At 42.7% G+C, this 12,389-nt stretch overlaps 1 protein-coding gene across 5 annotated transcripts in view; it reads right to left on the bottom strand.

Annotated features, from left to right (window-relative positions):
• The window catches only part of Cfap221 (cilia and flagella associated protein 221), a 112,663-nt gene that overhangs the window by 90,651 nt on the left and 9,623 nt on the right, over positions 1-12,389 (bottom strand). For all 5 annotated transcript variants that reach the window (XR_007107935.1, XM_047547371.1, XM_047547370.1 and 2 more), the window contains exons 4-6: positions 9,974-10,060; positions 9,713-9,811; positions 7,957-8,057 (exon numbers count right to left, since the gene is read on the bottom strand). Coding sequence is in view for 4 of the 5 variants with exons in the window: in XM_047547371.1 (XP_047403327.1) it covers positions 7,957-8,057; positions 9,713-9,811; positions 9,974-10,060 (287 nt within the window). In the remaining variant the exon portion in view is untranslated. The remainder of the gene's footprint in view (positions 1-7,956; positions 8,058-9,712; positions 9,812-9,973; positions 10,061-12,389) is intronic.

Raw genomic sequence — 12,389 nt, forward strand, 5'->3', positions numbered from 1 at the left:
AGAGGCTGAGGCAGGAGGATTGCAAGTTCAAAGTCAGCCTCAGCAACTTAGCAAGGCCCTAAGCAACTCAGCAAGACCCTGTTTCAATAAAAAATAAGAAGGGCTGGGGATGTGGCTGAGTGGTCAATGCCCCTAGGTCCAATCTCTAGTACCAAAAAAAGGCAAGCTGACCATGTGAGTGTGCACCTATGTGCGTGTACATGTGCCTGTGCATGTGTGTAGAGGTACCACAAACTTGTCATGCTGCAGCAGCAGCAGTGACCATACATGGCTTCTTGTGTGGTGTTAGGAGCTGGATTGGACAGCTGTGTAAACCAAGCAAGGCAGAGGAGCACCCAGAAAGCACTCTCAAGTTAGCAGTGTCTCTCCAGAACCAAAAACAATCCACAATTTTTGCCTTTGCTCTTCCCAGGAACATGCTGGATAGATACTGAAATTTATTATCTTATATCCTTAAGTACTGGAATTGGAAATCCATCTGAGAATATTTTTCCTAACAATAATTTCAAACTTCTTACTGCTTAGTACATGCTACAAGCTTGGTGTTTTCATATAAGCCAAAATATGCATATGCTGCTGAATGCAATGAATCATTCCAAGAATTCATATGCAGAAGACCCTATACAAGAATGCTCCGCCTTTAACTCCCAATACATACATTAATTTGCTCCTGATGCCAATCATACATCTGTGCCACTCCACTCTGCAAGCAGACCAATTGAAAGCTTTGTACAAAGTCCAAGGGAGAAAAGCCGAGCGTTACTGTGCTCGAGCCAGGCTTTCATAGGATCAAGAATGGCTTTCCCCACTTTACATTTTCAGTCTTTCCATTGCTTTCTCCAAGAGTGAGAAGTCTAGAATTTTGTGAGGAAGACAAAAAGAACATAAACTAACCCAGATCTTCCATGGAACTCCCTTTGCTGACCAGCTCAAGTTGGAACCCACTTCTGCTAAATGAAAGGGGGCATTTATGCCCTTTCATTATTATCAATATAGATCCCTACAGTTTAGAAATTGGATGATCTCATTTTCCTGATAAAATTCATAAAAAGAGACTGGGTGGAGATGACTGACTGGATGGATACTTGGTGTAATGGTTAATCTGAACTGTCAGCTTGATTGGATTAATAGATGCCTAAGATTAAGAGGCTTCTGGGTGTCTCCATGAGGTCTAGGGATGACTGGCATGTGGGACAGCAAACTGAAGCAGATACCCTCCCTAAGTGTGGGAAGCACAGTCCAGTAGGTAGGAGGCTTGGATGGAATAAAAGTTGGAAGAACAAGGAAGCAGCTGCAGACACAAGCTCGCAAGCTCCGTTCTTCTTGAATGGGGCCTTGATTGCTGCTGTGATCAACGGAGGGCATCAGACTCCAGTTCCTTCACTCTTCTAAAGGGACTCTCCAGGTAGTTCCCAGGCCAAAGGTCCTAGCTTGAGGTGGCTCCCTCTTGTTCTAAGGCATCAACCACCAGGACCAAGCAGCTACTAGTTCCTCCAGCTCTCCACCATGCAGATGGCCATCATGGGCCTGTCCAGCTTCTGGTTGCATTAGCCAATCTGATAAGTCCCTCTCCTGTTGCTTCTGTTCTTCTAGAGAACCCTAATACACTTGGTCAGCAAAAAGATATTAAATAAATTTTAACTACAAAGCATGGGAGAGTTTTTCATATAGAGAAAACTCAGGCTGATGTTCAGTGACAGTGATGGTTTTATTCAAGTAGTAATTTTGGAAGACAAGCTCACTACTGCTGCACAGACCCAGGGAGCAGATGAAGTGAAGCACAGGGTGTTGATAAGCTTACATCACCCTTGTTAGCATGCCTTCATAAGTTGCTGCTGCTCTTCCAATCAACTTTGAGTTTGGAACACATGAAAAGAGTAAGAAGCATGCTTCCCTTGACCAACTGAAAAATGTCAATTACTTCTCTTCACATCAGGAGGCCTTGAAAAACTCTTGCGTATCAATGTTGTAGTCTTCTCCCGATGCCTTCATTGTACTGTAGTTACAGCTGGTTCTCAGTCCCCTCCCATGAAAGCTCACAGTCGGCACAGTGCAAGACAGGCTGGGCTGTCATGTGGGCTGGGCTCTGCAGAACGTCCCATCAGTCTTCCCTCTCAGCGCCAGTTAAGAGTGCACATTTCCATGTGGCCCAACTGTTTAAAATTCAGGGGCAGGAAGAGAACTCAGTGGAATTCCAGCATCACATTCTGATCTTGGTGATTTCCATGCTTTCTAAAATGAGCCACAGGTTCACTGTTCAAGGAAAAGCATCTTTTGGTAAATTCCTAAATATATGACTTAAACGTTCCAGGAATCAAAATACTCTGGCTTTGGAATGGAGTAGCCAGAGACGTTCTCTGAGTGATGTTAATATGGCCCTGTGGCCTAAGCAGCTACTGCTGCCCTGAGATGGTGCATGGTCGGCCGGCTGTGGGGGTCCATGAACCAGCTTCAGAGTGGGTCCCCTCCTGGACTGTCCTCCCCTCCCTGGGTGACTTTCAAGTGCACTTGTCTATATCACACTAACCAGCTGATCACCAAAGTTACTTTGGTGTAGGGGAGATCGGTTGATGGGGGAATAACTGGTCAACTAACTGCATTTGCTGAAGATTTCAGCTAGTTATTTAGTACCGAGAGATACTGTTGTAGAAATTAGAGAGCAAGATGGGTGAGCACAAGTCTTTTCAAAACTGTGGGAATGGAATGATATAACATTTCCATATCTCATGTAAGCATGTTCTTGTTTACCTCTAATATATAGGAAAGGTGAGATTGTGTTTTATCTACAATACACTCTAAGATACTGCGTTTTTAGTGCATTTAGCAAGCCTCCATGGTGAGGCTTATTCAGTTACAAAACAGTTTCAGCCTGCAAAAGGGAACAAGAACTGCAAGTCCTCTACCCCCCACCATGCTGTGTTTGACTCAGAGCTGTTGAACAGAAAATGGAATGGAATGTTTTGTTATTTATAGAGGCTGTCAAAGTACATTTTACCAGATCTGAAGCCGCCAAAGTTGTTTATAGGTAGCTGGCAAGTATCCATATGACATTTTATCTCAATAAGAAAAATGTACAGCCATCAGATCCAACCACAGAAATTGCAGTTGATGAATATAAACTCATCTACTTCAGGACCTTATAGAAAATGGAGCCAAGTGCCACCCATCCCCAAAGAGCTCTGCCAGCAGCTCCAAAATATGACAGCAAAATTAGTGATATTAAACACAAATTCTGTGACTTCTGATAACTTGGTCCAAATCAATTCTATGCACAGAGTCATCAGAGAGAGGTTTCTAAAATGCAGATAAGCCTGGGCTAATTCTCTGCTTAAACCTTTCAGTGATGGGCTCAGGGTTAAACCTGCATTTCCCAGAAAAGCCTACGAAGCCCTCCTCACTCAGCCTTTTCCCTACCTCCCATGCCTCAGCATAGAATGTTCTGGATAAACTCAAACGTGCTGTGCCATTTCATCTCTCTGCCTCAGCCCATGCTACTGCTTTGCCTGGAACACCTGTTCTTCACTGCGCCTCCACTCTCTTCTTTGGCTGGCTCCATTCTGGTTATCCTACAAAGTCAGCTCAGACATGTTCTCCTCCTGGAAATCTTGTCTGAGTGCCCCTATCCCCCTGCCCCCAATTTACCTCAAGCAGGCTGGTTAAGCATCCTTTCTCAGAAGACTGATAGGAACTGCCCATTTAAATATGGTCCAGGTCTTAATTTTCTCTGCATCCTTGGTAACTGCTATGGTTGGAATACCATTTTTCCCCTCCAAAACTCATGCTGAAATTTGATTGTGGCAGAATTGGGAGATGGGGCCTCAAGAAGTGAATAGATTGTTAAGAGAGATTAATGTCTTCCTTGTGGGACTGGGTTAATTCTCACCATGTCAAGTCCTTGCTTTTGCCGGACTGGCTAGTTCCCATGAGAGTGGGTTGTTATAAAGCAAGGGGACCCCTTCTGCTTTGTCTCTTCCATGTGCAGACTCTTGCTCATTTGCCATGACAGAAGCTTAGTAGATATTGGTGCCATGTCTTGGACAGCCTCCCTTCATCTGAGTCAGAGTAAACTTCCATTCTTTATAACTCACCCAGTCTCAGGTGTTCTGTTACAGTAACAGAAAAGGCTCTAAGAAAGTACTTAATACTGTGCCTGGCCCATGTCAAGCATTTGATGCGAGAATGAATGAAATGAATGCTGAATAAAGAACCATCCAAACAATACCTTCAACCCCCAAGGATTAATAGGTACTATTGTAGGTGAAAGTTGTTTCAAATACTGCCCATTCCGTTCCCACACATTTTGGATGGAATGTAGCATAGAAAGGTTTGAGTAGTTAAAAGTTGATGAAGAGTCACTATGTAAAGGGCATGAAGTCTGGGTTCAGCTGCCTTCTGCCAGAATGGTTGGAGGAAAAATGTGGTGTTCTTATCTTTTGTTCTTATTTTTTTAAAATATTACACCATTATAAATAGTAACTTAGTCAAATAAACTGTTTAGCTGAAATTTTCATTCTGATAACGAGTGAAAAATATTATGTACAAAATAGCTTGGGGAAGGTCCCAAGGAAGTGGGCAGTTTTGTTTTAAGAGCCTGAGACTGATGACGCCTGCATTATAAGTCATATTATTTTTACCAATTTAATAAACCATTTTTCCAACTCATAAGCCTGGCTTAAGACCTAAACAAAAAGTACTTTGTGGAGAGGAAAAAAAGAAGAAAGAATAATTAATGAACTAGGAAGTCAGTTGTTTCCTGAAACTTTAATTTTAATAAAAAATTGCTGTATTTATTCACTTTAAGGAAATAGCTATTTGGTCTTACATGGGTCCTGCAAGGAGAGATTCACCTTTTTAGGTTCTTTGGATTCCTATAGAGATCATTTAACCTGAAAAGGAGCTGGTGAAGACAGGAAGGGTGGTGAGAGGGATGGAGGAAGTAGTGGGATAGAGTTCTTCCAGAATGTTTTTGGGGGAATATATAGAAAATGGAAGAGTATGGAGCCAAGAACATATAAGTCACCAGGCCTGTGACAGTCTGATCATACTCACTGTTGGCGATTGCTATGGTTTGAATCTGGAATGTCCACCAAAGGCTCATGTATTAAAGGCTTGGTCCAATGCAGCAATGTTCAGAGATGAGCTATTGGGAAGTGCTGGATCATGAGGGCTCTGACCTCATCAATAGACTAATCTACTGATGGCTTTGTAGCTAATGGCATTATTGGGAGGTGGCAGCAAACACAGGAAGTGGGTCTATTTGGAGGAGGTAGGTCACTTGCAGTATGCCCTGGAAGGGTCTTTCTTGTCCCAGTCTCTTCTTGACTCTTGCTCTCTCTGTTCCTTGGCTTCACCAGCTGAGCAACAATCCTTTGCCACACCCTTCCACCATGATATGCTTCAACTCAGGCCCAAAGCAGTGGAGCTGACCAACTACGGACTGAAACCTCTGAAGCCGTGAGCCAAAAGAAAATCTTTCCTCCTTCAATTTGCTTTCCTCAGGTATTTTGTCTCAGTGATAAAAAGCTGACCAACAGAGTAACTATGTTATAATGATGAGAATTCTCATGTACTGAGTGGGTGTATCAATGCACATAACCATTTTGGAAAACAGTGGCATTGCACACCTACAGTGAACCTGTGCTGTGACCTGCAATTCCATTTCTAGGTATATGACCTGGAGAAACTCCAGAACATGTGCCCCATAAGCCACGTGCAAAAGTACACAAGATCAGTGTTCAACATAGAAAAAAAAAAAAACAGTGAAAAACAAACCATAATCTATAGCAGTAGAGTGGAAAAAAATGTGGTAGACTCATACAGGTGACACTATACCACAGTGAACTATAGCTATGCATATGTATGTAGCTAAACCACAAAAATATAATGGATGAAAACTGCAAGTTACTGAAGAACTTATGCATAGTACAATTCCATTTGCAGAAAGATAAAAAACAGGCAAAGCTAAAAAATGCATTATTAGGGACACACGTGTCAAAACTATTGAAGTAAATTCCAGGAACATAAGATTTTGAATCACAAGATTCAAAATAGTGACTACAAGGCTACTGGTCATGTTTTATGCCTAATAATAAGTATTCATTCTTTTTATTCTTTAAAGAATACAGATTATCATACTCTTGCAATGTATTATTCACTTAATTTTTTAAAATTGTTTTTTTACTTGTCAATGGGCCTTTATTTTACATATTTATATGTGGCGCTGAGAATCAAACCCAGGGCCTTGCACATGCTAGGCAAGTGCTCTACCACTGAGCCACAACCCCAGCCCTCACTTAACAATTTTTAAGGAGTTGTTTTAAAACAAAAGTAAACAGAGATGCTAAATCAGAAACCCACTGAGAAGGTGCAGGGTAGGGGAAGAAAAGAGAATCCCACAAGAGCTAAATTCTGGCGTTCCACTTAGCACAACAGGTGGTACTAAAGTAAGAAGGACACTACGGTTCATGTGCATTGGACAGAAGTCCACCGCCACTCACAGGGGTCCGTTGCTCCTCATTCTAATGGGTTCCCCAGGCCTTCAGTGCTTAGTACTTTCTCCATGCTGCAGCTCACATGTCTCTGCTCCGTCCCCCAGGCCTGCTGAAGCCCACAGACTTTGGCCACCTCTAGGCTTGTGACCAACCACAGGATGAATCATAACCCTTCAGGGCCCTTCATCACCTACAAGATGTGGCCCATACTCTGCAGCACCATGGCTTCATAGATGCTCTGGCCCTACTTGGGAGAACCATCCTTGCATTGCCAGCCAATGGGGAACTCCTAGGATAACCCAGAGGTCACTTCCTGTACCACTCAGGACTTTTGTATCTCTTCAGTCGGCTGAGTGCTTCCTCTTCCGGCCCACACAGCTCCCTATGTGTGTCTCTACCACAGCACTTGGCATGCCATGATCGAATGACGACAGGTCTCGCTTCTATTAGACTCAGAGACCTTCAGAACAGTCATTCTTTTATCATGGGTAATATTCAAATATCAACCAATCAGCACTTCACTGGCAGCCACGGGTCAGAGTGGATCTAAGGCTGGAGCCCAGCACTGCAGACGCTGCCCCTGTCCTCAAGTCACTCCCCCAAAGGCGTTAACTCCTTAGTAGCTGAATCATTGGGAGGTAGGGGGGCAGGGGAGAGGCTGCCAGCTGGGTGAAAAGATGGGGACTCAGGACAGTATTATTTTTCAACTAGTATCAGAAGCATTTTGATATTATAGCAACTGGCATGGCCATTATACATCAATATCCAGCAGCTAATATCCATCTTCTTTATATCTTAGAGACAGAGCACTAGGCTTGGTAGTAGGTATTTAGTAAGTATTTACTGAAAATGAGACATAATTAAACTACAAGTAGAATCACTAACCATTTTTCCCAACAAGAAGGGAGAGTTTGAGATTTGGCTCCTATAGTGAATTTCTGTTGTTTCTGCCTTCCCTTCATCTAAAAGCAGATTGGTTAATAGTTGGGCATATGATCCAAGCTGGTCCAATAAGACTCAATCCTGAGCTTCTGATTGACTAACCCAACTCCTGTATCCCCTCCAATCTCCCCTGTTATCAGGCTAGGATCAGGAGCTGTCTTGCCCCCATGAGCGGTAGCCTGTTGAGAAGGAAGCAGAGGACAACAGAACTAGGACATTGGGATAGACAGGTTCCTGCAAACAAATTAAACCCCTAGATCCAGCCATGCCTGAAAATCCCCCTGCACCTTTCAGTTAAATGACCCAATGCATTCCCTTTCTTTCTTACAATAATTTGACTTTTTTTTTTTTTTTTTTTTTTTGGGTTTGGTCTGTTCTCGCTTTTTGTAACTAAAAGTTCAGTCTAATTCAGGTAGAAAGATGAACTTCCACTACAACAACACAAGTCTAAGTTTTCCTTTTTGTAAGCATCTCTTAACTTTTCAACTGTATGACATTTTGCTGGTTCCTTTTCGTAACTCACCTGTTACCAAGGAGAACATTTGATAGACTTATAAACTTGGGAAAGTCCAGTGTGTTCATGACAGGATAGGCATGGATAGGGACAAGCAAAGTGTCATCCCCCTAAAATTAACAAGAAGAAAGTCAAATTCGACATTCTGAAAACTATAACCTTTAAAGACAGACTTGAAGATGCTTTATTTCCTACTTCATTTTTTATCATCTAAAATAATTCCTTAAGAAACCTCAGTGTGTAAGTGCAACATTAGAAATACTGAGTTTTTTTTAGCCATAAACAAAGCATAGGAAATTCATTGAAATGATGTTCATTATTACCAAGAAAGCTAAAGATAATCATGTCCTCACACAGAAATAATGACAATAACCTGTCTGCTTCTAGCTCAAAATAATTATAAGCAAAGGCACTCCCTGGCAGCCCAAGAGAAAAAGAAACCAGCACAGAATTTTCTGATCTAAACATTACAGAATAATAAGCAATTTATTGATAAGAAGGCCCAGAGACCTGCTTCCAGTTCTGCATAATGTTTGACCTTGAGCAAGATCTTTACTCTCTCCAGATCTGTTTCTTCCTGTGCAAAATGGAGACAATTGTGCTTCTCCTCAAAGGTGTTTCTAAGAATTAAAGCATTTGACAACCTTCAAAATTAGGAGTACTACATAAATATGAGGTATTATTATTAGCATTATTATATGTGGCAGAAAATGTGCCCTAGCACTTTGTAAGGTGCCCATTCTAGGAATTTTTCTTCTGCTGGGTACAGAATATTCCTTCTGAAAACAATATTCTGGCTTCATTTTTATGTTTTTTTTTTTTTAAATGGAACTCCAAAGAACAGCAATGGTTTGTCACAATCTTAAGGAAATGTGTTTCTTGATTTAAAATATTTGACTTGAAATATTTGTGGTGTCTTGGGTCTAAGGTTCTTTTTCCCACCTTGGGAAATCCTCTCCAATATGATGACGTGAGTTCAAGAGGTAACGTCATCCATTTATAAAAATTAAGTTGGCAAATTTTCATTCTGTTTTCAATAAGGAAAACCAAAGATAAGTCACTTTTTGGTACAGATAGTAAATAATAAAAATGTTGCTTAAAAAGGAAAAACAAAAAGAAGGAACTTCAACACTACCAAATCATACTCTTCCATTTTACTTTTGAAACATGAAGAATGCTCTTAACCTTGAGTCTTTCCGAGCTCCAGGATTCTCTGCAGTATAGAAAAAGAGTAGGATGGAGGCGAGTTTTAAAAGAATGGACAACATGCAGAGCTGGCTCTGGCTGGAGGCCAAAGGGTGAATGAGAAGACCTAAAACAGGTTCATATGAACAAACCACAAAGCCACCTGGGGGTCAGGCCACCAGGCTGCACCTCCCCACAGGCCCCCAGGGCTGCCTATGTAGACTCCAGCCAGTCACCAAGGTTTATGATCACAACTTGGGCGTGTGCTAATTTTTCAGCCTAGCACTTTCAAGAGTATGTTCAAGTCTCTATCACCTCCCAGTCCCACACAGTAAGCGAGGTTTCTACACAGGCCATGGGAGTGCGTGTGTCTCCTCGACCTGCCCAGGTTCTCAGCGGCCTCACGTCCACCCACTTGGGGTGCCCATCACTGGGCCACACTCCCTCCTGGCCAGTTGGGCTGCCCACCTGAGGCTGAGAAAGCTCTGACTGGTCACTGCATTTCTCTTTCTTCCTCTTTTGAGGATATAAATGTTGACCCCTTCCCATCCCAACAAAAAAGCAATTTCAAGAAACTTACCTTACAGTGAATGCGAATGCAGTCATAATAGTATCGCCACTCATCAGGAGAAAAGGTAATGGTGACCATGAGGGACAAGCCAGGGACAAGGCGGTGTTCCTAGAAATCAGGTGGGCTCTTGTTGGGACAAATACCAGACCTCATAGACAGTAGCACCATGTTGACAACATGCTATGCTCCTCCCAAGCAAGCTAGAGAGACAGGAAATGGCAACCCGGCAAAGAAGAGTGTGGGGAGGGCAGGTGACCATGCAGTGCTTACCTTTTTCACATAGCTGATCTGGAAGTATTTGGTTTGTGGGGGTAAAATATGAACGTGCGTGTCTTCATCAGAAACATTGACCAGGTGCTGGCGAGAGACAGGGCAGTTAGGACAGTGTTTCATTTATTGCATATCCATCTCTATGATTACTTATGCCTCATCTTGTTTAAGGAGATTTGAGGACTTATATATTTTTGACTTTTAAAAAGACATAGCCAGGCGTGGTGGCACGCACCTATAATCCCAGCAGCTGGGGTGGCTGAGGCAGGGAGATTGTGAGTTCAAAGCCAGCCTCAGCAACTCAGTGAGACCTTGTCTCAAAATAAAAAAAAAAAAAGGGTTGGGGATATGGCTCAGCGGTTAAGGCACCTTAGGTTCAATCCCTGATACCAAAACAAACAAACAAATAAATAAATAGACTCGAAATACGTCATACACCATTTAATAATAAAGTAGGACAATGTGCCTGCCGCCCCCACTTAGGAACAGTAGCAGAACCTGCAGCCCCTGAGATGTGTTGTCCTTTACACATCCCCTTAATCCTGGATAGTTCTCTGCTGCACTCAGTCTGGTCCTGAGAAGTCACCTGAGCAGAGAAGCCAGGCACCAACTCGCACAGGTTGCCTAATTATATGCCACTGACTCTGGGGTCAAGGTCTAAGTCAGAGGTTTGGCCTGTCACTGGGACTCTGGGCTCTCAAGCCCATTGCTTGAGTCCTCATGTTTATCAAGGCCCTAAATCAGACATTATTTCTGACAAGATTACAATGGTATAAGAGATGGTTACCTGTTACATGGGAACATCCTTCAAGTGCCACAATTTTGACCCTGTTTTGTCATATTTTCTCTTTTTAAAACATGCTCAGTGCCTAAAAATATGTTTCCTATGGCTCTCTTGAGTTTCAAGAGGCCTGCAGAGGGAACAGTCTTGGTGAAGGGTGGGCTTCCAGGGGCCAACACACAAGAGCAGTCCTTCCAAGAGAGCCTGGGAGGACAGGTGTCTGGGCCCATCACACTCAGAGCCTTGGGTGGCAAGGCTGTTGCAGAGGGGACCTATAACCCTCCCCTCAGGGTCAGACTACCAATATCTACACAACAATCACAAGTAACTTTACCAGTTTAGGTCAGTTTACAACAAGTGACATCACAGGTAAAGAACAGAGATCTGTCTTCAAGGCTGCTGGGCTGGCTCAATTATCCCAGTATTCCCGAATGGTCCCAAGGGAGGCAGGAACTGGGGCCCCTGAGACTGGAGATGAGCCAGCACTGATGGGCAAGTTTTGTTTTAGAAAAATAAAAACACCTGACCCTTCCTGCAGCCTGAGTGTGGCACAGCAAATCCAAATACACCCACTACCCCTTGAAGATGAAGGTGGGACATTAGGATTCATGAGATGATGATATCTGTACTATTAAGCAAGTTAGAAAAAAATAGCAATAAGAAAACACTAGATGATTTTCTCAAAAAAAAAATATAGATTCCACTCATGGTAGCAAAAGATACATTACTTGACTACAATTTCCCATATTTACCTTTGAGGGAGTCTTGATCTGGAATTATTCACTTGGATCAATAGAGAAAGAAACAACAAACTCAAAAGTTAGTATTTAGGTAAAAGGCATGCAGGAAGAGGAAGAAAGAATTCAGCTTCTGGAGATTCAAAGTGGAATGGAAACTAGTTGAGACTGAAGGGTCTGGTACAGGGTTTCCTTGGTAGAGGACAGGGCTGGCTGTCAGCAGACCGCCATGGTGGAAGGGGAAGCGACATCCTTCTTCAGCCCAGAAGGGCTCAGAGCTCTCTTCACTCCCTTTCCTTCACCTGCATCACAGTCCCCTCTGCATCCCATCCAGGAGTCTGTGCTTCTCCCAATGCAGTGAAGAGAAGAACCTGCCCTCCAGGAAAGTCTTGCCCTTGGGTGGGTGGAGGCTAACCTTCAACCCTAAGCATCTCTGGAAGAATGTTTCTAAACACAACCTCTCAGTCTCCAAGATAGGGTCATTTTATACTTCCTCTGCGGCAAAGCTTCTCACCCCAGGGATCTGGGGCCAATTTTAAGCAGTCTTGTAAGTTTCTTAAGGTGTTTTATCTTAAAATGCGTGTTGTTCCATACTGTACTTCTCTATAAACTGTGGGAGTAAAATTCATACTCTAGAAAGGACTGTTTTTCTGTGACTCCAAAACTCTCTATCCCCATAAAATGAGGAGAAGCCATTGGGGTTCATGGCCCTAACTTTGAGAAGCAAGATCTTGCTTGGGGGTAGGTATCTTTAAAGACTGTGTAATAGGAAATTGAAAACTAATATTATTCTAGAAAGAACTTTTCATTTATTTAAGATGGGGTTTTATAAGCTAGGGATTTTGTTTATGGCTGGCAACAGGAACACTAGTAGTCTGCTAGGAAAACTGATGGATTG

This window comes from Sciurus carolinensis, chromosome 3, assembly GCF_902686445.1.
Source record: "Sciurus carolinensis chromosome 3, mSciCar1.2, whole genome shotgun sequence".
In the NCBI taxonomy this organism is placed as follows: Eukaryota; Metazoa; Chordata; class Mammalia; order Rodentia; family Sciuridae; genus Sciurus; species Sciurus carolinensis.